Source organism: Leopardus geoffroyi, chromosome X, assembly GCF_018350155.1.
Source record: "Leopardus geoffroyi isolate Oge1 chromosome X, O.geoffroyi_Oge1_pat1.0, whole genome shotgun sequence".
NCBI classification, from domain to species: Eukaryota; Metazoa; Chordata; class Mammalia; order Carnivora; family Felidae; genus Leopardus; species Leopardus geoffroyi.
Genome location: NC_059343.1, coordinates 77,789,772 through 77,815,136, shown reverse-complemented (window position 1 = coordinate 77,815,136; position 25,365 = coordinate 77,789,772). Strand labels below are relative to the sequence as shown.

At 36.2% G+C, this 25,365-nt stretch overlaps 1 protein-coding gene and 1 non-coding gene across 6 annotated transcripts in view; both read right to left on the bottom strand.

Moving 5' to 3' along the window:
• The window catches only part of DIAPH2 (diaphanous related formin 2), a 995,484-nt gene that overhangs the window by 462,006 nt on the left and 508,113 nt on the right, over nucleotides 1-25,365 (bottom strand). For all 5 annotated transcript variants that reach the window (XM_045470691.1, XM_045470696.1, XM_045470695.1 and 2 more), the window contains one exon: nucleotides 12,432-12,561. In XM_045470691.1, the coding sequence (XP_045326647.1) occupies nucleotides 12,432-12,561 (130 nt within the window). The remainder of the gene's footprint in view (nucleotides 1-12,431; nucleotides 12,562-25,365) is intronic.
• Nucleotides 7,188-7,294, bottom strand: LOC123595602. The gene has a single exon (XR_006711270.1). It is a non-coding gene; the product is annotated as a U6 spliceosomal RNA (small nuclear RNA).

The window sequence follows — 25,365 nt, the reverse complement described above, 5'->3', positions numbered from 1 at the left end:
GATATACAATGATTCAATTTAATAAACTTTAATTGAGCATTTCCTTGTGTCTGAGATGCTGTGCTAGCACTGAGACTGTAGGGACTAATCTAGGAGGTAAAGACAGAAACAAGCAATGAAAAAAATATATGAATATGGTATGAGAAATATTATTATATCACTAAAGTGTTGTGACACAAAGAAAGGATTTTGCTGTCAAAATGGGGCTACAAAGATGACGTAGCATTTATACTCCAGTAAGTCTTTTATTTAGTCAGCATTTACTCCAATATGTGAGCATGAATCTGTTGTATATTTTAGACCACAAAGGAAGCAAAAATGGAGCTGAAATATATGTAATAAAATAACTCCAGACAAGGTCTGCAGACTTTCATTGATTATCCAATCCAGTTGCGTGATCGTGGAGAATTCCTTCATCGATCTTGGCCTCAGTTTCTTGAACTGTAAAATAATGAATTTGGACTAATTGCTATCTTGGGTCCCTTTTAGCAGGGATGAGATGACCTCTAAAGCTTGTGCCAGCTCTGGAGTTTTGGAAAATGATGTTTTGTGTTTTTGTTGTTGTTGTTCCCTCAAATTTTATACTCTCCTATTTTTTAACTTTATTTCATACATTTTCGTCTACAATATTCCCTCTAGTCTGAGCTTTAATCATGATTAATCCTGTAAAGAAGTCAGAGTAGATAAAAATAAAAAAAACTAATCAGAGTTACTAATATCACATGGAAAGATGAGAGATATCAAAAGGTATAGTTGGTCATTAAAATTTATAATAATTGATTCAATTCATAATAAATTAACACTGTTTATAGGAAACTTGACAGCTTTTATCTTGTAAGATGACACTAAATTAACTGAAGTGAAACCCATTTCATATTTATGTGAATCCTTAGGATTAATAGTGCTTTCAAATATGTTAATACAATTTTTCCCCATTGAATGGAAGAGTTTTAATTAAACTTTAATCTTTTGGTTTAATCCCTGGAGCCAACATAGAAAACACTAATGTTTGTTTGTTTTTTCTTGTTTTTTGTTTTTTTTTTTTTTACTTTTGTCTTTAACCCTAGAGGTTTTTAATCAACTGTAAAAATCCTTACACCTCAAAGTTAAAGTGAACGCCACAGTGGTGGGGAGAAGAATAAGGGATTTATAAAATATGACTCATAAAACAGCAATGCTTTATACTATATATATGTATTATATATAATTACACACACAGTATACACATAATCTTTAAACCTAATCATTGGGGAAAAGGTAATTGTAGTTTATCAAAAGTATTTTATTTTTTATAATATATGAAATTTATTGTCCAAATTGGTTTCCATAAAACACCCAGTGCTCATCCCAAAAGGTGCCCTCCTCAATACCCATCACCCACCCTCTCCTCCCTCCCACCCTCCATCAACCCTCAGTTTGTTCTCAGTTTTTAACAGTCTCTTATGCTTTGGCCCAAAAAAAAAAAAAAAAAAAAAAAAAAAGAAATAATAGGGGAGGTGTGGACAAGGAGGTTTGTAATTTGTCAATAAGTAGACATATAAGTTGATTTTTATTTTTTTAAATGATCATGAAACTACATAAATACCAGTTTGTGATGAAAAAAAAAAAAAGTATTTTAAATATTTTAAAGGCATCAGAGTCTCTATAGCAACCAGGTTTTTTTTTTCCTTTCTACAGACTCATTGGTATGTCAAACATGAATATGAGGACCTGAAGATTTATAATTCAACCTCGAATAAAATGACCAGTGCAATACTGTTTTATTAATTTCACTGGAAATAAAATGACAATGTAGTATTTGATGCTGAACTTCATAAGGGATATGAGAATGTCTATTTAGAAGAAAGTTAGGTACTCTGCTCCCTCACCTTGCCTACTTGCCTCCTCCTCCTGGCCACAATAACTAAATACATAAATAAGTGAAACCAAACCAAAACAAAACCATTCTGTAATTCTTTAAGCAATGCTTCATAAACTTTTCTCACCCTAGTACCCCTAATGGAAGAGAAGATTGAACACACACCCTTAGGGATCTGTTGCAAGTGTGAAATTTCTTTGAAGTCATCTGTTTCATTTTAAAAAATTCATGTAGTTTTGAATTCTATTTCCATAATATATATCTGTTTTAATATGAAAATTATGTGTTTCCCCAAAATCTCTGAGTTAACAGAGCTCGAGGAAAGTATGCTAAGTTTATGCTATAGATTTGTTTATTCTAAAACACAAAGTTTTAGAAGTTTAGCTAAAGAATAAACACGATTATAAAACAAATTTCTTCACAGATTCCACATATTTCATACCTTCAGTTTTCCTCTCACTTCAACATATGTTTTTAGTCAGTTAGTTTGAGGCCTATACTACACAACTTAAATAAATATAACTGCTATACAAGAGAGAAAAGATTTTTACGCCATCAAAATTTATACTTGGGTTCCAAAAATCCAAAAATATTAGAAAAAAGGTATTAGTAGTAATACGTAGTACACGATGAGTTACATAATTGAGTCATTAACTGAATTAGTTTCATCTTATCAATATCTCTATAGTTTAAAAGAAAAGGTACTTTATTTTTTATATGTAAATTATTGTCAAATTGGTTTCCATACAACACCCACTGCTCATACCAATAGGTGCCCTCTTCAATGCCCATCACTTACTTTCCACTCTCTCCCACCACCTATCAACCCTCAGCTTATTCTCAATATTTAAGAGTCTCTTATGGTTTGCCTCCTTCCCTCTCTGTAACTTTCTATTTTCCGCCTTACCCTCTCCCCTGGTTTTCTGTTGAGTTTCGCAGGATCCACATATGAGTGAAACCATATGGTATCTGTCTTACTCTGCTGACTTAATTCACGTAGCATAAACACACTGCAGTTTCATCCACATTGCTACACATGGCCAGATTTCATTCTTTCTCATTGCCACGTAGTGTTCCATTGTGTATATAAACCACACCTTGATCCATTTGTCAAATTTTTTAAATTATTTTTTATGTTATATAATTTTTTTAATTTTTAATTTTTCTTATCTTTTTCTTTTTTTCTATTTTTATCAATATATGAAGTTTATTTTCAAATTGGTTTCCATACAACACCCAGTGCTCATCCCAATAGGTGCCCTCCTCAATACCCATCACACACCCTCCCCTCATTCCCACCCCCCATCAACCCTCAGTTTGTTCTCAGTTTTTAAGAGTCTCTTATGCTTTGGCTCCCTCCCTCTCTAACCGTTTTTTTTTTTTTTTCCTTCCCCTCCCCCATGGTCTTCTGTTAAGTTTCTCAGGATCCACCTAAGAGTGAAAATATATAGTATCTGTTTTTCTCTGTATGGCTTATTTCACTTAGCATCACACTCTACAGTTCCATCCAAGTTGCTACAAAGGGCCATATTTCATTCTTTCTCATTGCCATGTAGTACTCCATTGTGTATATAAACCACAATTTATTTCTCCATTCATCAGTTGATGGACATTTAGGCTCTTTCCATAATTTGGCTATTGTTGAGAGTCTGCTATAAACATTGGGGTACAAGTGCCCCTATGCATCAGTACTCTTGTATTCCTTGGGTAAATTCCTAGAAGTGCTATTGCTGGGTCATAGGGTAGGTCTATTTTTAACTTTTGAGGAAACTCCACACTGTTTTCCAGAGTGGCTGCACTAATTTGCATTCACACCAACAGTGCAAGAGGGTTCCCGGTTCTCAACATCCTCTCCAGCATCTATAGTCTCCTGATTTGTTCATTTTGGCCACTATGACTGGTGTGAGGTGATATCTGAGTGTGGTTTTGATTTGTATTTCCCGGATGAGGAGTGACGTTGAGCATCTTTTCATGTGCCTGTTGGCCATACGGATGTCTTCTTTAGAGAAGTGTCTATTCATGTTTTCTGCCCATTTCATCACTGGGTTATTTGTTTTTCAGGTGTGGAGTTTGGTGAGCTCTTTATAGATTTTGGATACTAGACCTTTGTCCGATATGTCATTTGCAAATATCTTTTCCCATTCCATTGGTTGCCTTTAGTTTTGTTGGTTGTTTCCTTTGCTGTGCAGAAACTTTTTATCTTCATAAGGTCCCAGTAGTTCATGTTTGCTTTTAATTCCCTTGCCTTTCAGGATGTGTCAAGTAAGAGATTGCTACGGGTGAGGTCAGAGAGGTCTTTTCCTGCTTTCTCCTCTAGGGTTTGAAGGTTTCCTGTTTCACATTCAGGTCCTTTATCCATTTTGAGTTTATTTTTTTGGATGGTGTGAGATAGTGGTCTAGTTTCAATCTTCTGCATGTTGCTGTCCAGTTCTCCCAGCACCATTTGTTAAAGAGACTGGCTTTTTTCCATTGGATGTTCTTTCCTGCTTTGTCAAAGATGAGTTGGCCATACGTTTGTGGGTCTAGTTCTGGGGTTTCTATTCTATTCCATTGGTCTATGTGTCTGTTTTTGTGCCAATACCATGCTGTCTAGATGATGACAGCTTTGTAGTAGAGGCTAAAGTCTGGGATTGTGATGCCTCCCGCTTTGGTCTTCTTCAAAATTACTTTGGCTATTTGGGGCCTTTTGTGGTTCCATATGAATTTTTGGATTGCTTGTTCGAGTTTCGAGACGAATGCTGGTGCAATTTTGATTGGGATTGCATTGAATGTGTAGATAGCTTTGGGTAGTGTTGACATTTTGACAATATTTATTCTTCCAATCCATGAGCACAGAATGTCTTTCCATTTCTTTATATCTTCTTCAATTACCTTCATAAGCTTTCTATAGTTTTCAGCATACAGATCTGTTACATCTTTGGTTAGGTTTATTCCTAGGTATTTTATGCTTCTTGGTGCAATTGTGAATGGGATCAGTTTCTTTATTTGTCTTTCTGTTGCTTCATTGTTAAGTGTATAAGAATGCAACTGACTTCTGTACATTGATTTTGTATCCTGCAACTTTGCTGAATTCATGTATCAGCTCTAGCAGACTTTTGGTGGAGTCTATCGGATTTTCCATGTATACTATCATGTCATCTGCAAAAAGCAAAAGCTTGACTTCATCTTTGCCGAATTTGATGCCTTTGATTTCCTTTTGTTGTCTGATTGCTGATGCTAGAACTTCCAGCACTATGTTAAACAACAGCGGTGAGAGTGGGCATCCCTGTCGTGTTCCTCATCTCAGGGAAAAAGCTCTCAGTTTTTCCCCATTGAGGATGATGTTAGCTGTGGGCTTTTCATAAATGGCTTTGATGATCTTTAAGTATATTCCTTCTATCCCGACTTTCTCAAGGGTTTTTAATTAAGAAAGGGTGCTGAATTTTGTCAAAGGCCTTTTCTTCATAAATTGACAAGATCATATGGTTCTTATCTTTTCTTTTATTGATGTGATGTATCACATTGATTGATTTGTGAATGTTGAACCAGCCCTGCAGCCCAGGAATGAATCCCACTTGATCATGGTGAATCATTCTTTTTACATGCTGTTGAATTCGATTTGCTAGTATCTTATTGAGAATTTTTGCATCCATATTCATCAGGGATATTGGCCTGTAGTTCTCTTTTTTTACTGGGTCTCTGTCTGGTTTAGGAATCAAAGTAATACAGGCTTCATAGAATGAGTCTGGAAGTTTTCCTTCCCTTTCTATTTCTTGGAATAGCTTGAGAAGGATAGGTATTATCTCTGCTTTAAACATCTGGTAGAACTTCCCTGGGAAACCATCTGGTCCTGGACTCTTATTTGTTGGGAGATTTTTGATGACTGACTCAATTTCTTCGCTGGTTATGGGTCTGTTCAAGCTTTCTATTTCTTCCTGATTGAGTTATGGAAGCGTGTGGGTGTTTAGGAATTTGTCCATTTCTTCCAGGTTGTCCAATTTGTTGGCATATAATTTTTCCTAGTGTTCCCTGGTAATTGCTTGTATCTCTGAGGGATTGGTTGTAATAATTCCATTTTCATTCATGATTTTATCTATTTGAGTCATCTCCCTTTTCTTTTTGAGAAGCCTGGCTAGAGGTTTATCCATTTTGTTTATTTTTTCAAAAAACCAACTCTTGGTTTCATTGATCTGCTCTACAGTTTTTTTAGATTCTATATTGTTTATTTCTGCTCTGATCTTTATTATTTCTCTTCTTCTGCTGGGTTTAGGCTGTCTTTGCTGTTCTGCTTTTATTTCCTTTAGGTATGCTGTTAGATTTTGTATTGGGGATTTTTCTTGTGTCTTGAGATAGGCCTGGATGCAAAGTATTTTCCTCTCAGGACCGCCTTCACTGCATCCCAAAGTGTTTGGATTGTTGTATTTTCATTTTCGTTTGTTTCCATATATTTTTTAATTTCTTCCCTAATTGCCTGGTTGACCCATTCATTCTTTAGTAGGTTGTTCTTTAACCTCCATGCTTTTGTAGGTTTTCCAGACTTTTTTCTGTGGTTGATTTCAAGCTTCATAGCATTGTGGTCTGAAAGTATGCATGGTATGATTTCAATTCTTGTATACTTATGAAGGGCTGTTTTGTGACCCAGTATGTGATCTATCTTGGAGAATGTTCCATGTGCACTTGAGACGAAAGTTTATTCTGTTGCTTGGGATTCAGAGTTCTAAATATATCTGTCAAGTCCATCTGATCCAATGTATCATTCAGGGCCCTTGTTTCTTTATTGACCATGTGTCTAGATGATCTATCCATTTCTGTAAGTGGAGTGTTAAAGTCCCCTGCAATTCCCACATTCTTATCAATAAGGTTGCTTATGTTTGTAATTGTTATATATATTTGTGGGCTCCTGTATTCGGCGCATAGACATTTATAATTGTTAGCTCTTCCTGATGGATAGATCCTGTGATTATTATATAATGCCCTTCTTCATCTCTTGTTACAGCCTTTAATTGAAAGTCTAGTTTGATATAAGTATGACTACTCCAGATTTCTTTTGACTTCCAGTGGCATGATAAATAGTTCTCCATCCCCTCACTCTCAATCTGAAGGTGTCCTCAGGTCTAAAATGAGTCTCTTGTAGACAGCAAATAGATGGGTCTTGTTTTTTTATCCATTCTGATACCCTATGTCTTTTGGTTGGCGCATTTAGTCCATTTTCATTCAGTGTTATTATAGAAAGATATGGGTTTAGAGTCATTGTGATGTCCGTAAGTTTCATGCTTGTAGCGATGTCTCTGGTACTTTGTCTCACAGGATCCACCTTAGGATGTCTTTAGGGCTGTTTTAGTGGTGACGAAAAAATATGGAAAGCTTCACGAATTTGCGTGTCATCCTTGTGCAGGGGCCATGCTAATCTTCTCTGTATCATTCCAATTTTAGTATATGTGCTGCGGAAGCGAGCACTGGATTGTTGTATTTTCATTTTCATTTGTTGCCATATATTTTTTAATTTCTTCTCTAATTGCCTGGCTGACTCATTCATTCTTTAGTATGGTGTTCTTTAGCCTCCATGCTTTTAGAGGTTTTCCAGACTTTTCCTCTGGTTGATTTCACATTTCATAGCATTGTTGTCTGAAAGTGTGCATGGTATGATCTCAATTCTTTTATACCTATTAAGGGCTGTTTTGTGACCCAGTATGTGATCTATCTTGGAGAATGTTCCATGTGCACTCAAGAAGAAAGTATATTCTGTTGCTTTGGGATGCTGAGTTCTAAATATATCTGTCAAGTCCATCTGATCCAATGTATCATTTAGGGCCCTTGTTTCTTTATTGATTCTCTGTCTAGATGATCTATCCATTTCTGTAAGTGGAGTATTAAAGTCCCCTGCGATGACCCCATTCTTATCAATAAGGTTGCTTGTGTTTATGACTAATTGTTTTACATATTTGTGGGCTCCTGTATTTGGTGCATAGACATTTATAATTGTTAGCTCTTCCTGATGGATAGACCCTGTAATTATTATATAACACCCTTCTTCATCTCTTGTTACAGCCTTTAATTGAAAGTCTAGTTTGTCTGACATAAGTATGGCTACTCCAGCTTTCTTTTCCCTTCCAGTAGTTTCATAGACAGTTCTCCATCCCCTCACTTTCAATCTGAAGGTGGCCTCAGGTCTAAAATGAGTCTCTTGTAGACAGCAATTAGATGGGTGTTGTTTTCTTATCCATTCTGGTACCCTATGTCTTTTGGTTGGCGCATTTAGTCCATTTACGTTCAGTGTTATTGTAGAACGATATGGGTTTAGAGTCATTGTGATGTCTGTAGTTTTCATGCTTGTAGTGATGTCTCTGGTACTTTGTGGTCCTTGCAACATTTCACTCACAGAATCCTCCTTAGGATCTGTTGTAGGCCTGGTTTAGTGGTGATCAATTCCTTCAGGTTTTGTTTGTTTGTGAAGATCTTTATTTCTCCTGTTCTGAATGACAGACTTGCTGGATAAAGGATTCTCGGCTGCATAATTTTTCTGTTCATCACATTGAAGACTTCCTGCCATTCCTTTCTGTGCTGCCAAGTTTCAGTAGATAGGTCTGCTATTAACCTTATGTGTCTACCTTTGTATGTTAAGGCCCGTTTATCCCTAGCTGCTTTCAGAATTCTCTCTATATCCTTATATTTTGCCAGTTCCACTATGACATGTCATGCAGAAGATCGATTCAAGTTACGTCTGAAGGGAGTCCTCTGTGTCTCTTGGATTTCATTGCCTTTTTCTTTCCCCAGATCGGGGAAGTTCTCTGAAATGATTTGTTCAAGTACACCTTCAGCCCCTTTCTCTCTCTCTTCTTCTTCTGGAATTCTTATGATACAGATATTGTTCCATTTTATTCCATGAATTAGTTATCTAATTCTCCCCTTTTATTCCTGGATTTTTTTCTCTTTTTCTCAGCTTCCTCTTTTTCCATAATTTTATCTTCTAATTCACCTATTCTCTCCTCTGCCTCTTCAATCTGAGCTGTGGTCACCTCCATTTTATTTTGCACCTCATTTGTAGCATTTTTTAATTCATCATGACTATTCTTTAGTCCCTTGATCTCTGTAGCAATAGATTCTCTGCTGTCCTCTATGCTTTTTTCAAGCCCAGTATTTAATTTCATGACTATTATTCTAAATTCTTGTTAAGTTATATTGCTTCAATTGGTCTTGATCAATTTGTTAGCTGTCACTATTTACTGGAATTTCTTTTGATGAGAATTATTCCATTTCAGAATTTTGGCTAGTGTTCTGTCCCTTATGTGTTTTAAAAGTTTGTGGTGTACTCTGGATCTGCGAGCACTGCTATATTAAAGGAAGGTCATACACTGTCCAGGGCCTGGCCCTTCAGGAGGTGTGTTTTGGAGATTGTTACTTGCTCTCTGTTGTTGTGACTTTGGTTATTTTATTACTGTACTCGTAGTAATATTTTGGACCCTCCATCAGGTGTGCTTTGATTTGTTGCTTGCAGTAGCCCTATCTTTTTCTAGCTTTCCCATTTTCTTCCTAGTAGATTCAGTCTCTTTTACTCCCAGGCTCTGGTATTCAAACTCCTTTGGCTTCTACACTTCTTTGTTTGAGAAATGCAGGAAGTAGGGATTCCCCCTATTTCTCCAACATATTGGCTTCCGCAACTCAAGGAAGTAGGTCAATGTGGTCAAGCCCCACATCAGGCTCTGTGCAGACAGCTCAGAGCCTGGAGCCTGCCTCAGATTCTGTGTCTGTCTCCCTCTCTCTCTTTTTTTTTTAAGGTTATCATTTCACATATAAATAGCCCATCATCAAACAAAATGAATTATATAGTGCTCATCTGTTTGTATTTTTACTATTTGACTATATACATGCTATGCACAGTTCTAGAGGTTACAGAATGTGTTTCAAACAACTTTGAACTCATAGTAAGCAAACAAGACAAGTTGGATTCAAATACTAAGGAAAAGTATTGAACTGTAAACAAGAGGTACCTGGCTGACCTTTTACCATGTTTTGTTTTTATTCTCTGTAGACTAAATTCCAGAGTATTTCCTCCTAGGGATTCAGTAGCAAAACATTTAAAAAATGGATTCTGAACAGCGTTTTGACAAATGATAGTTGTCTTAGAGGACAGGGAAGTTGAGATTTCTAGGCATGGGATGCAGAATGAAATCATATACAGAGGCAGGATTACTAGAAAGCAATAAAATGGCACAAGAGAAAATATGTCTCAGCACACTGAAATGAGAACTAGGAGGAGATTAAAGAGGGATGCAAAAAGGTGGGATGCACTTAAGAATTTAAGTTGAGACTGAATTTCATAGGGAAAGAGAAAAAACTAGTCAAAATAACTTGAGAATGGGGATTGCTGTGGCCCAAACAGTGAGATAGGAAGAGGATTTCTCGAAACAATCTTTTGAAAACACTGGCATGAAGAACACAGAAAAGCATAAATAATCAAAGTACAACAGAGATTTTGCTTTTGATAGACAGGAAGAAAAAAGTTGGTGATACTGTAAAAGAAAAATATGAAAGGATTTACCAAAACCCCCACACAGGAAACAAATAGAACTGGATATAATACATAGTTGGCTGCAACTGTAGGAACTATTGGTGCCCTTATGATTATCCCCTTCTAACAAGACAATGGCAGTGACTACAATATTTGTAGTAGTATATCGAATATGATATCTACTACTAATAAAGATAGTGGTATAGCAACAGCTACATATTTAGTTATGTGCCAAGCCTTTTATTTAATGCTTTAAACACGTCAACTCATGTGATCTTCTTGTTACTATAATTCCCATTTTACAAATGAGGAAACAAAACTTGGGAAGTTACATTAGTAGCTCAAGGTTATAGAACTACGTTATACAGCTAGGATTAGAACTTTATAATATCTAACTCAGAAGGCTGTGATCTACAGGCTACCTTCATCAATAGCAGTGGTGGCTAAAAGTATGTATGAAATGATATAGACAGAGACACAAATATATGACAATATAGAAATATATATATATATAGATAGATATATATAGATAGATAGATAAACTAGTATCTAGACTTAAAAATAAAAGCTGATATAAACTTCATTATACATTTCATTACAGTTGTCCCAGATTATTTTGAATAAAAATGGTTATCAGATATATTTATCTAAAGTATCCTTGGTGTAAGAACTAAAAATTTAAAAATTAAGAACTAAAAATCATCATCATAAAATTAACATCATTTTATTTAAACACATTATTGATATACTTCTCATTATCTTTCTGGAATTGAATCTACATATTGGACAAATAAAATTTAGAAAAAAATTATGGTAGAGGGCAATCAAACAGTAATAAAGGATGACATGATCGAATTTCAGAATTGGTCTTATTTGTGACATTTCTCATGTTTCCAATTATAATTTTTTTAAATATTGCTATTATCCCACATTAGTTACATGTTAGTAGTAAATATGACTAGTCATAATGGTGTATTTTTAAATGTAAGGGCCAAGATATAGAAGTTCTTTAGAAAAGCAATTGCCAGTGAGTATAATTTTACATCATATCTTTAAGATTTTTTTAACAAAAAGGAAAGTACTATGGAGTCATACTTTGTCTTCTTTTGTTATTCTGGTCCTGGGACCACAAAATGAGACACACTGGATTAAAGAAATATATTCAGGATTTGATTGACAATACCAGACAGGCAGAGATGACCACTGAACAATATTATACAAAAAATATTCTGGGTTTCATAGACATACTTTTTTCTCCCTTCAATGAATACTAACAGGTTTATATGGTTTGTAATAAACTTGGGAAATGTATATGCTTTTGAGTCTTTACTGAAAATCCTCAGAGTTATAGAGAAATGGAATTAATATAGTGTGATTTCAAATATAAGATTTATGGCATAGCTTTCTTACCTGAGGGAAAATGTACTTCTCCTTCTCCACATATATATAATCTCACTTTCAACCATTCTTTCACCCATCTTAACATATTGTGCCACTGTTTTTTACTCATATTATTTGCTCACATGCCTCTTTTTCATATCTGTAAAAATCCTGTGCTCATGCTTCACACTTTGACCTCTTCCAGGAAGCCTTCTCTTATCTACATATTCAAAAGGAACTTCTTATCTCATTTAAATTATAGTACAGTATCTTTTTGTGTAGTACTTCTCATATTCATCCTTATTTTATAAACTATGTGGATATATGTCTTTTTTTACCTTCTAGAAATTAAATATATTCAAGCAAGAACTGTCCCACCATCATATTGATATCATCAAAAGCCCCATGGTATGGTTCCTTTGCAAACAATATACACTTAAGTGATTATGAAATGAATGAATCAACATACTATCTCATAAGAGATATGAAAGCTCAAATAACCTAGCAGTATTAAAAAATTAAGTAAGTAAAAAGTAGGTCATTAAAATGCACTATATTGTCAAATATACGCTAATGGAAATTATCTTCCTGCTTTTCTTACATCCATAAACAGAAAAATATGGTTAATAAGTTTATTTAATATTACCACTTAAAATATAATACTTAGGCGAGGAATAGTCTCAAAAAAAGCTACAAATCAATTACCTTTGCTCGCACTTTCAACATGTTCCAGTTCTTCAGGAAATTTCAGGATATCCCGATATTTTTCCTCACAAATTTCAGCAATAAAATGCAAGAGGGTTGTTTTTTGATCTGCTGACTTAGTATCTCTGATCTGGAATAAAATAACAATATTTTGGGTAATATAAATATAGACCTTTTCTTCAACAAGTGAAATAAATGAACTCAATTTATTATAATTAATTTAAAATTTAAAACAAGTTAGTTGGTAGCTCCCTAATGGGGTCTAGCAACAGTGCTCTATATTTTAAAATGAACACCATATTTTAAAAGAAAGATGACCCAAAAAAGAGAAAGTTTAAATTTTAATATATAGATTTCAAAAGTCTAAATTATTATGGCAAAAAATGAACTATTCTCTGAGAAAAGAGCATTAATTCAAGTACTGTTAAGTACAGTCTTAGTTAATGCGTGCTTATGTTGTCAGTATTTGTTTTTGCTTTATCACAGAAATGTATTACTGAAAGCTGGATTTGTTTGTGAGCTTTTATATTTATTTGTAACCATTACGGATACAAATTAATGGAAAGTAGTAAGTAAATTTTTGTTTTCCTTTACTTGGATAGGCCATCAAAAAAGAAAAACTGAAAACTTCTTATGCTGATTTAAAATAGAATTGGAGGGGCGCCTGGGTGGCTCAGTCAGTTAAGCATTGACTTCAGCTCAGGTCACAATTTCAAGGTCGGTGAGCTTGAGCCCCGCCTCGGGCTCTAGGCTGATGGCTCAGAGCCTGGAGCCTGCTTCAGATTCTGTGTCTCCCTCTATCTCTGCCCCTCCCCCGTTCATGCTCTGTCTCTCTGTGTCTCAAAAATAAATAAGACGTTAAAAAAATTAATAAAATAGAATCTGAGCACATAATTCTAATGACTTTTTTTTCCATTTACATATGGTATTTCTTTTTCAGAGACAACTTTAGAAAAGAGATGCTATAGTTAGAATGATAAAAATCTTTAAAATATAGGACAAAATATCTATGATGAAAATCTAAGGTTTGTCTTTAATATAACACTCATACTAGACTAAGATGCAAAAGAAATCAAGGATTTATCTACAAACAAAGGATAAATATAGAATAAAGTATAAAGTTTTCTCATTTTTATTGGATGTTTTAATTCTATAATCCTTAGATGATGGGTTTTCCTACTGATATTCATACTGATACAGGGTTTTTAGCTTTAAGGATAACTCTGTTTAGAATAAATGTATACTCTTCCCTCCCCAACAGGTTTATGAAAGGCTGTGGAAGATAGGGAATTAACAGAATAATTTAACATTTACTGTTTTAGTGACTGAGGAAAAAAAAATCACATTTAAACAATCAGACCCATACTGAATCTGTTTTGTACTACAGCTTTTTAACAATTATTTATGTCGCTGTGATATGAAGAACTTAAAAGAAATACTAGTCACAAGGCTCAAAACAAAGCCACAGGAGGCATTACATTGACAAGTCAGGTGGTGACAAGGTCATGATGATTTCTTTTAGAATTTCTGGGATTACTTTATCCCACATAGGTGAAATATTTAAAATTTTGCATTATCTTGTTGCTCCCCCTAACAATTTCAAGTACTACAAGGCTGAAATGACACAATTTAAGGACAAGCTATAAATAAGAACAAACAGCATCAAAACCTCAAGGGCAACTTGTGTTAACCAAGGCGTTTACTCTAAAGGATTCAATGGGAGGCTCATTTTCCTAAAGAGAGGTCTTTACCTGGGATTATGGTGGTATATGTTTACAAAGTGCATCATTTTCAGAGTATGCTGGATATTACAAATTATAAGAAAGTTCACATTTTCTTTCTTTTTTTTTTTTTTTTTACAAAATACTTGAATTCCTAAACCTTAAAAACATTAGTTGCTTAGGTAAAATAGAAGGTACATCTTTCTGAAGGAAAAGAAATTGACCTATATTTTATAAACTGTGGAGACTATACAGATGCACACACACCACCACCACCACCACCAACAACAACAAAAACCTACCTAATTTGTCAGGACATCAAATTGTACAAATACATATATTAAAGTATTTTATTTTATTATTTCTTAATGTTTATTTAGAAAGGTAGACAGAGCATGAGCGGGGGAGGGCCAGAGAGAGACGGAGACACAGAAGCCGAAGCTGGCTCCAGCCTCCAAGCTGCCATCACAGAACGCAACACAGGGCTCAAAACCCAGAAACCGCAAGATCATGACCTGAGCCAAAGTCAGATGCCTAACCAAGCCATCCAGGTACCCCTATATTTGAGTATTTTAAATGCACATGGCCAATACTGGAAAGGAAAACACAAAAATAGAAAAATAGCATTGTGCTCATATGTCAATTTTATGGGTGATTTAAAAACCAGCTTTTGGCATGTATACTCATGAAAGCTTAATTTTCAGAAACAGCTTTTAATTAATAAATATTTATTCAGAATCAGGTCCATTAACTTAATTTCTGTTAAGAAATTTAGTAAAATCAATGGTTACATTCCAAAAAGATAAATGAAAGCATAACATTTTGGTTAAATAAATATCTTGGTATCTTTGTTCAAATCAGAAAGACCTGCAGGCAAAGCATGGATACGTTTAAAAAAAAAAAAAAACCTGTAATATCCCCTTCAAAGCATGGACAAACATGGGCAAGTGCTTGTTTTGTCAAACCGAGAAATATCTTAGTTGTTATGGGAGACAAATTGCTAAATCTGTATCACAATATTTATTTTTTAAATAACTTCACACAGACAGTCTATTTTAAGGTTTCAAACTGGCAGGGAATAATTGTGACAAATATGTATTCTTTGTAATTTTTCTCTATATGTATGACCCTTAGCCCAGCCATTTAAAAATAAATATATACTGTTAAAATAAAGGGGAACATAATTTTTACTTATTAAAGTATGTTTGCTTTTTATTACCATGTCTTCAGCCTCTCTTACTGCATCTGCACCATTCATGCATTAGGCATTGTCTCTCTCTCTCAGGACCTATTGTATTGTTCAATGTCAGCACAGAAGGCAACCAAGAACATTCACCTTCATAAGTTCTAACGGTTAATGGCATTTATCCAATAATTTGCTCTTCCAAGTACACTAGTTGGATATATACATCTCTTGGGGTAATATAATCTAATATGAATATGTGTAAAATCGCTTCCAAAATGTTTGAGTTAGTTTATTAAGAAATAAAACTTGTTTCCATTTGATATCTAGTTAACTTTAAATTATGATAATTTTACAATAACATCAAATATTCTAATAATACTTGTCCAGATTGCCCAAATCTCAGTAGTGGTGATACTGTCAACATTTCAAGGTTTGCTTCCACCAGGAGCCAAGTGCCTTTTGGCAACCCTGCCTGTGATTTCCCTGTCTCCCTCTCACCAGCCACAGTTAGGCATAAGTACAAGATAGATATGTGACTTCTCTTTATAAGGTACAAAATGATGATGGAAAAAATACTCACCCTATAATCTTATGTCTTGTATATATTGCCACATAATAAAAATACAAACAGTGGTTCCAGAAATTGGAAATTGAAAGAGGTAAAAATGCTTTATAATATTTTAATAAGCTGAGTCATCAGCTAATGATAACAATAAAAGGAAGATAGAACAATTCACTATAGTCACTGATAAAGTACCATCAGTTAATAAAGTATAGAATGATTTTAATTATAATCATATGACCAATAAATGTTCCTCATAAAGATTAATAACTAAATTTATACTAATTGTATCTACCTAATCTTTAATAGCTTTCTGAAATGGTACATGAATATAAGATACCTATGACAGAATAGCAAATATCTATAGCAAATTTGGATAGTTTCTCTTTTTTCTTATAAAAATGAATGCTATATTATGAAACAGTGTTTGCATTTGACATGTTCCAATATATTTCAACCACTATAGGTTAGGCAGATAGCAAGATATCTGAATAACTAATTGCCATGTAAGAGATTTTTTATTTTAAATACTTTCATTCAAGCCTGAAAATCTAGTATTTGCCCTATCTTTGAAATTAGGCAGTTCTGAGCACATAGAAGCCAGCACACAGAGAGCCTGAGACAACATTTTAATCATGTACATTTGCCACACTCAATCTTTTGGTGAAGGGCCCCGTCTGTAGGTAATTTTCCCCTCTTCTGAGATTTAAACCTATTTCTTCTTGCTCTGTCCTCAGTGGGAACTGAAAATAACTGGTCACTGTCGTCTGTATAACCACCTCTCATAGAGTGAAAGGTCCCTTCTCAATGTGTCCTGTTCTTTAAACTAAACAATTTTAGTAAATTTAGCCTCTCCACACAGATCTTACTTTTCAGATTTTTTTTTGAAAAGGTAAGAATCCACTCAAAGTTCTCATTACAAAGTCTCTCCTCTTCTACTAGAAAAGCCTAAAAACTTCTTTGTTTTGCATACAAGGCTCTTTGAGAGCTGTCCCTTGCCTACCTTTCTAATATGTCCCCTGCTGCTTTTTGAGGCATGCCCATCTCTTTGTTCTGATTACAAATGCATGAACATACCATTTGACGTCATACCATTATGCTTTTCCACATATTATTCTCTCTAGATGCCCCCTCCTTCTCCCTTCTTTTTTATGGCAGGTGAATATCTACTCGTATTTCAAGACTATTCAACTATCAACTTCTGTTTGAAGACTTTTCTATCTTAGGAATAATTAATGCCTTTTTTTGAGCCATTTTCCATCAATATAAACATTTTAACACAGTAGTTTTTTTTTTCCCAATCAATATGAGCTCTTTCAAGGTTAGAGACCCTCCCTGTTTTCTTAATTTTTATCCAAAGTATCTAGAAGAATGCTAAAGCATACTAGGTAGGCAATATACGTTTCTGAATGAAGATTTTTCCCCACATAAGTTCTCACTTGTGTGGGTTATAAGAGTAATACTTCTAAATTAAACTCTATTCGTGTGTGTGTGTGTATGTGTGTGTGTGTGTGTGTGTGTGTGTGTGAGTGTACACACACACCCATACATATACAGAAAGGTTGATTACAAAGCCCAGACTTTTCCAGGACATCATATTTGTTGAGAGTTAGGTGGGAGTGAGTGCCAGAATAAAGTTATCTTGTGTCTCTTAGGAATGGAGCACCATGTGGTTGCAAGGGTAAGCAAGTTAGAAGCAAAGCAAATATAAATGTAGAAGTACACCCAGTGATCCACTGTGGGCTATGGATTGTGCTGAACAATAAAGATCAGAGACAAATGATGCATGGTACCTTTGAAGTCTCAGGGAGCTCAGAACTTTGGAAAAAACACAAAATTGTACAGAAAAGAGAAGATATAGGAGAGTAACTTGGTGGCAAATATTAAGGACTGCTAAAAGTAAAATAGCTAGGATATACGTAAAAAAGGTGAAGAAAACAAATTCAACACACATTGTGAAGACAAACAGGATTAAGTCAGTGAAAAAGAATATTTGGAATGAGGGAAAGGGAAAAATCAAGTTTTAAACTCGTGATTAAATTAATGAGTGATCATGTTGGTGGCAAAGAAAGTGATGACTCTCAAATGGGCTCACTTTAGGAAGGAGGTGGTAGCTCATCTTTTATACGTAAGTGGTAACTATGTAGAGATAATGTATGAGAAGGTAGAATGGCATTCCACTTTCTCTGCTTCATTTTATCCTATATGATTCAACCTATGCATGCTTCTTGAAAATGAATATGAGCATGCTACTCTCTTCCTTCAATGAATCCAATGGTTCTTTACAACTTATATAATAAAGTTCAAATTTCTAATCAGAATAGTTACTGAGCACAGACTTTGGATTCAGACAGAAATGGGTTTGAACCTTGACACTACCATTCACTAGCTGTATGACCTTGGGGAAGTTACTTAGACATTTTATGTCTCAGCTTTTTTGTCTATAAAATAGGCATTAGATAAGTACGTATGATCAAAGAATTACAGAATTGATTAAGATAATGTATTATCATGACCATGATCATTATCCAGATTAAAAGTAAGGAGAGCCTACTTTAGCTTTTCATCTTCACCAAGAGTAAGTTATTACCACAACCTGAAAGGCCCTCAGTGATCCGGCCCCATTACCACAGTGATTGTGTCTCTAGCTATTATCTGTTAGTATCCCCTTCAACCATGCTTGCTTCCTACCTCTTTGAAATCACCACACGTATCTTACTCAGAGCCTTTGCTAGTGCTGAGTGGAAGCTTTCACTTTTACTTTTAGCATGGCTAGCTCCTTCCCTTCTTTTAAGACATATACTCAAAAGTTACTTTCTCGGGGCGCCTGGGTGGCGCAGTCGGTTGGGCGTCCGACTTCAGCCAGGTCACGATCTCGCGGTCTGTGAGTTCGAGCCCCGCATCAGGCTCTGGGCTGATGGCTCAGAGCCTGGAGCCTGTTTCCGATTCTGTGTCTCCCTCTCTCTCTGCCCCTCCCCCGTTCATGCTCTGTCTCTCTCTGTCCCAAAAATAAATAAACGTTGAAAAAAAAATTAAAAAAAAAAAAGTTACTTTCTCATTCTAAACAAAAACTTGCAATCCACTCTCCCTTACTTCCTCTTACGTCCTCCCACCTTTACTTTTCTCCATAGCACTGATCTCAAATATATTATATTTTCTATTTACTTATTTAGTCTCAAATATACCATATACTCCATTTACTTATTTACTCATTCTTATTGCTCTCCACTAGAACATCATCTACACAAGTACGGGGATTTGTTGATCTGCTCTGTTCACATTTACATACATACCATCTAGAACAATAGCTCACACATAATAGGCACTTAATACATATTTGTTGAATTGTGAATGGTTGAAGATTTCTATCCATTTGCTTCAGTTATTCATGACCTTAGTTCTTCAGGACCTTAGATGTTCTTCCTCTTTCATCAAATGGTAGTATGATCATTTAAGGGTAAAAGGAACCAACATCTATTACCCATCTATCAGGTGCCTATGGGCCAGAGACTTTGAGAAGTGCTTTATATGCATCACCTTTGTGTGTGTAGTCAATTTAAATATTTACTGCGACTTAGAAGATAGCAGCAGAGTCGGAGGATGCTAGGCTGCCTCATCTCATGAATGGAACAAGATAACTATCAAACCATCCTAAATACCCCAGGAATTGATCTGAGGATTGAGAGAACAAACTCCACAACTAAAAGCGGAGAAGAAGTCACATCGAAGGAGGTAGGAGGTGCAGAGACTCAGTTCTCAGGAGAGAAACAGACCATGGCCACTGCAGTGAGAAGAGAGAGCCATGGTGACAGAAAGGACCAGAGACAGACTAACATATAGGTTAATTCACGGGGAAAACAAATCCACATAGCAATTGGATTGGAAAATGAGAGGCACTGAGTTTCATAACTTCTGGCAAAAAGAAGGATTTAAAGCCTGGAATTTTAAAGGTCAGCGGGCTTCACTGGGATAGAGCTGAGAGGGCACTGAGCTGCTTTCGGAGGGAGGGCAGGCAAACAACCAGTGGGCACAGAGCAGGGAAACAGTGATCTGAAGAGTGCCTGAGGATCAAGGTACAGAGGTGATTTGCTTATCTCAGAGGTCCATCCTGGAGAGACCCCTCCAGGAACAAGGAACCTGTAAGTGCCATTTCTCTCCCTTGCCCCACAGCATAAGTACAGGGCCCTCTGTGAGGACGAGCACAGCACCAACACTCTCTCTGTAACTTGCTTACACCAAGCCTTACCACCTCCCTGACTGCACTCCAGTAGAACTGCCTTTATCTTTTTTTTTAGAAGTTCATTTATTCTTTTTTTAAATATAAAATTTATTGTCAAATTGGTTTCCATACAACACCCACTGCTCATTCCAACAGGTGCCCTCCTCAATACCCATCACCCACCCACCTCTCCCTCCCAAACCCCATCAACCCTCAGTTTGTTCTCATGTTTTAAGAGTCTTTTATGGTTTGGCTCCTTCCCCTCTAACTTTTTTTTTGGTTGTTTTTTACTTCCCCTCCCCCATGGTCTTCTGTTAAGTTTCTCGGGATCCACATATGAAAAAAAATATGGTATCTGTCTTTCTCTGTATGACTTATTTCAATTAGCATAACAATCTCCAGTTCCATCCACGTGGCTACAAAAGGCCAGATTTCATCCTTTCTCATTGCCACGTAGTGTTCCATTGCATATATAAACTACAATTTCTTTATTCGCCAGTTGATGGACATTTATGCTCTTTCCATAATTTGGTTATTATTGAAAGTACTGCTATAAATAAGGGGGTACAAGTGCCCCTATGCATCAGCACTCCTCTATCCCTTGGGTAAATTCCTAGCAGTGCTATTGCTGGATCATAGGGTAGATCTATTTTTCATTTTTTGAGGAACCTCCAGACTGTTTTCCAGAGCGGCTGCACCAGTTTGCATTCCCACCAACAGTGCAAGAGGGTTCCCGTTTCTCCACATCCTCGCCAGCATCTATAGTCTCCTGATTTGCTCATTTTAGCCACTCTGACTGGCGTGAGGTGATATCTGAGTGTGGTTTTGATTTGTATTTCCCTGATGAGGAGCGACGTTGAGCATGTTTTCGTGTGCTTGTCGGCAATATGGATGTCTTCTTTAGAGAAGTGTCTATTCATCTTTTCTGCCCATTTCTTCACTGGATTATTTGATTTTTGGGCGTGGAGTTTGGTGAGCTCTTTATAGATTCTGGATACTAGCCCTTTGTCCGATATGTCATTTGCAAATATCTTTTCCCACTCCGTTGGTTGCCTTTTAGTTTTGTTGGTTGTTTCCTTTGCAGTGCAGAAGCATTTTATCTTCATGAAATCCAAATAGTGCATTTGTGATTTTAATTCCCTTGCCTTTCGGGATGTGTCAAGTAAGACATTACTACGGCTGAGGTCAGAGAGGTCTTTTCCTGCTTTCTCCTCTAGGGTTTTGATGGTTTCCTGTCTCACATTCAGGTCCTTTTTCCATTTTGAGTTTATTTTTGTGAATGGTGCGAGAAAGTGGTCTAGTTTCAACCTTCTGCATGTTGCTGTCCAGTTCTCCTAGCACCATTTGTTAAAGAGACTGTCTTTTTTCCATTGGATGTTCTTTCCTGCTTTGTCAAAGATGAGTTGGCCATACGTTTGTGGGTCTAGTTCTGGGGTTTCTATTCTATTCCATTGGTCTATGTGTCTGTTTTTGTGCCAGTACCATGCTGTCTTCATGATGACAGCTTTGTAGTAGAGGCTAAAGTCTGGGATTGTGATGCCTCCTGCTTTGGTCTTCTTCTTCAAAATTACTTTGGCTATTCGGGGCCTTTTGTGGTTCCATATGAATTTTACGATTACTTGTTCCAGCTTTGAGAAGAATGCTGGTGCAATTTTGATTGGGATTGCATTGAATGTGTAGACAGCTTTGGGCAGTATTGATATTTTGACAATATTTATTCTTCCAATCCATGAGCACGGAATGTTTTTCCATTTCTTTATATCTTCTTCAATTTCCTTCATAAGCTTTCTATACTTTTCAGCATACACATCTTTTACATTTGGTTAGATTTATTCCTAGGTATTTTATGCTTCTTGGTGCAATTGTGAATGGGATCAGTTTCTTTATTTGTCTTTCTGTTGCTTCATTATTAGTGTATAAGAATACAACTGATTTCTGTACATTGATTTTGTATCCTGCGACTTTGTTGAATTCATGCATCAGTTCTAGCAGATTTTTGGTGGAGTCTATCAGGTTTTCCATGTATAATATCAACTCATCTGCAAAAAGTGAAAGCTTGACTTCATCGTTGCCAATTTTGATGCCTTTGATTTCCTTTTCTTGTCTGATTGCTGATGCTAGACCTTCCAACACTATGTGAAACAACAGTGGTGAGAGTGGACATCCCTGTCATGTTCCTGATGTCAGGGAGAAAGCTCTCAGTTTTTTGCCATTGAAGATAATATTAGCTGTGGGCTTTTCATAAATGGCTTTAATGATGTTTCTGTGTGTTCCTCCCATCCGGCCTTTCTCGAGAGTTTTTATTCAGAAAGGATGCTGAATTTTGTCAAATGCATTTTCTGCATCGATTGACAGGATCTTATGGTTCTTACCTTTACATTTATTAATGTGATGCATTACATTGAATGATTTGTGAATGTTGAACCAGCCTTGCAGCCCAGGAATGAATCCCACTTGATCATAGTGAATAATTCTTTTTATATGCTGTTGAATTGGATTTGCTAGTATCTTGTTGAGAATTTTTGCACCCATATTCATCAGGGATATTGGCCTGTAGTTCTCTTTTTTTGCTGGGTCTTACCCTGGTTTGGGAATCAAAGGAATGCTGGCTTGAGAAGGATAGGTATTATCTATGCTTTACATGTCTGGTAGAATTCCTCAGGGAAGCCATCTGGTCCTGGATTCTTATTTGTTGGGAGATTTTTGATAGCTGATTCAATTTCCTCGCTGGTTATGGGTCTGTTCAAGCTTTCTATTTCTGTTTGAGTTTTGGAAGTGTGGGGTGCTTAAGAATTTGTCCATTTATTCCACGTTGTCCAGTTGTTTGGCATATAATTTTTCATAGTATTCCCTGAGAATTGCTTGTATTTCTGATGGATTGGTTTTAATAATTCCATTTTCACTCATGATTTTATCTATTTGGGTCATCTCCCTTTTCTTCTTGAGAAGCCTGGCTAGAGGTTTGTCAATTTTGTTTATTTTTTCAAAAAACCAACTCTTGGTTTCATTGATCTGCTCTCCAGTATTTTAGATTCTATATTGTTTATTTCTGCTCTGATCTTTATTATTTCTCTTCTTCTGCTGGGTTTTGGGTGTGTTTGCTGTTCTGCTTCTGTTTCCTTTAGGTGTGCTGTTAGATATTTTATTTGGGATTTTTCTTGTTTCTTGAGATAGGCCTGGATTGCAATGTATTTTCCCCTCTGACTGCCTTTGCTGCATCCCGAAGCATTTTGATTGTTGTATTTTCATTTTCATTTGTTGCCATATATTTTTAAATTTCTTCTCTAATTTCCTGGTTGACCCATTCATTCTATAGTAGGGTGTTCTTTAACCTCCATGCTTTTGGAGGTTTTCCAGACTTTTTCCTGTGGTTGATTTCAAGCTTCATAGCATTGTGGTCTGAAAGTGTTCATGGTATGATCTCAATTCTTTTATACCTATTAAGGGCTGTTTTGTGACCCAGTAGGTGATCTATCTTGGAGAATGTTCCATGTGCACTCAAGAAGAAAGTATATTCTGTTGCTTTGGGATGCAGAGTTCTAAATATATCTGTCAAGTCCATCTGATCCAATGTCTCATTCAGGGCCCTTGTTTCTTTTTGATCCTGTGTCTAGATGATCTATCCATTGTTGTAACTAGAGTATTAAAGTCCCCTGCGATGACCCCATTCTTATCAATAAGTTTGCTTATGTTTATGACTAATTGTTTTATATATTTGTGGGCTCTCGTATTCGGCGCATAGACATTTATAATTGTTAGCTATTCTTGATGGATAGACCCTGTAATTATTATATGATGCCCTTCTTCATCTCTTGTTACAGCCTTTAATTGAAAGTCTAGTTTGTCTGATATAAGTATGGCTACTCCAACTTTCTTTTGGCTTCCAGTAGCATGATAGATAGTTCTCCATCCCCTCACTTTCAATCTGAAGGTGTCCTCAGGTCTAAAATGAGTCTCTTGTAGACAACCAATAGATGGGTGTTGTTTTCTTATCCATTCTGATATCCTATGTCTTTTGGTTGGCGCATTTAGTCCAATTACGTTCAGTGTTATTATAGAAAGATATGGGTTTAGAGTCATTGTGATGTCTGTAGGTTTCATGCTTGTAGTGATGTCTCTGGTACTTTGTGGTCCTTGCAACATTTCACTCACAGAATCCTCCTTAGGATCTGTTGTAGGGCTGGTTTAGTGGTGATCAATTCCTTCAGGTTTTGTTTGTTTGGAAGACCTTTATTTCTCCTGTTCTGAATGACAGACTTGCTGGATAAAGGATTCTCGGCTGCATAATTTTTCTGTTCATCACATTGAAGACTTCCTGCCATTCCTTTCTGTGCTGCCAAGTTTCAGTAGATAGGTCTGCTATTAACCTTATGTGTCTACCTTTGTATGTTAAGGCCCGTTTATCCCTAGCTGCTTTCAGAATTCTCTCTATATCCTTGTATTTTGCAAGTTCCACTATGATATGTCATGCAGAAGATCGATTCAAGTTACGTCTGAAGACAGTCCTCTGTGCCTCTTGATTTAGATGCCTTTTTCCTTCCCCAGGTCAGGTAAGTTCTCAGCAATAATTTTTCAAGTACACCTTCAGCCCCTTTCTCTCTCTCTCTTCCTCTTCAGCAATTCCTGTGATACAGATATTGCTCCATTTGATTCCATCAATTAGTTCTCTAATTCTCCCCTCACAATCCTTGATATTTTTTTCTCTCTTTTTCTCAGCTTCCTCTTTTTCCATAATTTTATCTTCTAATTCACCTATTCTCCCCTCTGCCTCTTCAATCTGTGCCGTGGCCACCTCCATTTTATTTTGCACCTCACTGATAGCATTTTTTAGCTCCTCATGACTATTTCTTACTCCCTTGATCTCTGTAGCAACATAGTCTCTTCTATCCTCTATGCTTTTCTCAAGCTCAGCAATTAATTTTATGACTATTATTCTAAATTCTTGTTCTGTTATATTGTTTAATCTTTTTTGATCAATTTGTTAGCTGTCACTACATCATGGAATTTCTTTTGAGGAAAATTCTTCTGTTTCATCATTTTCGACAGTCCTGGGGTGGCTCCAAACTTCAGGGCACTTCCCCTGTGCTGTCTGGAGTAACTTGTGTTGATGGGCGGGTTCACAGTGAGACCCGATGTCTGCCCCAACCCACCACTGGGGCCACAGTCAGACTGGTGTGTTCCTTATCTTCCCCTCTCCCAGGGGCCGGACTCACTGTGGAGTGGTGTGGCCCCTCTGTGGGCTACTT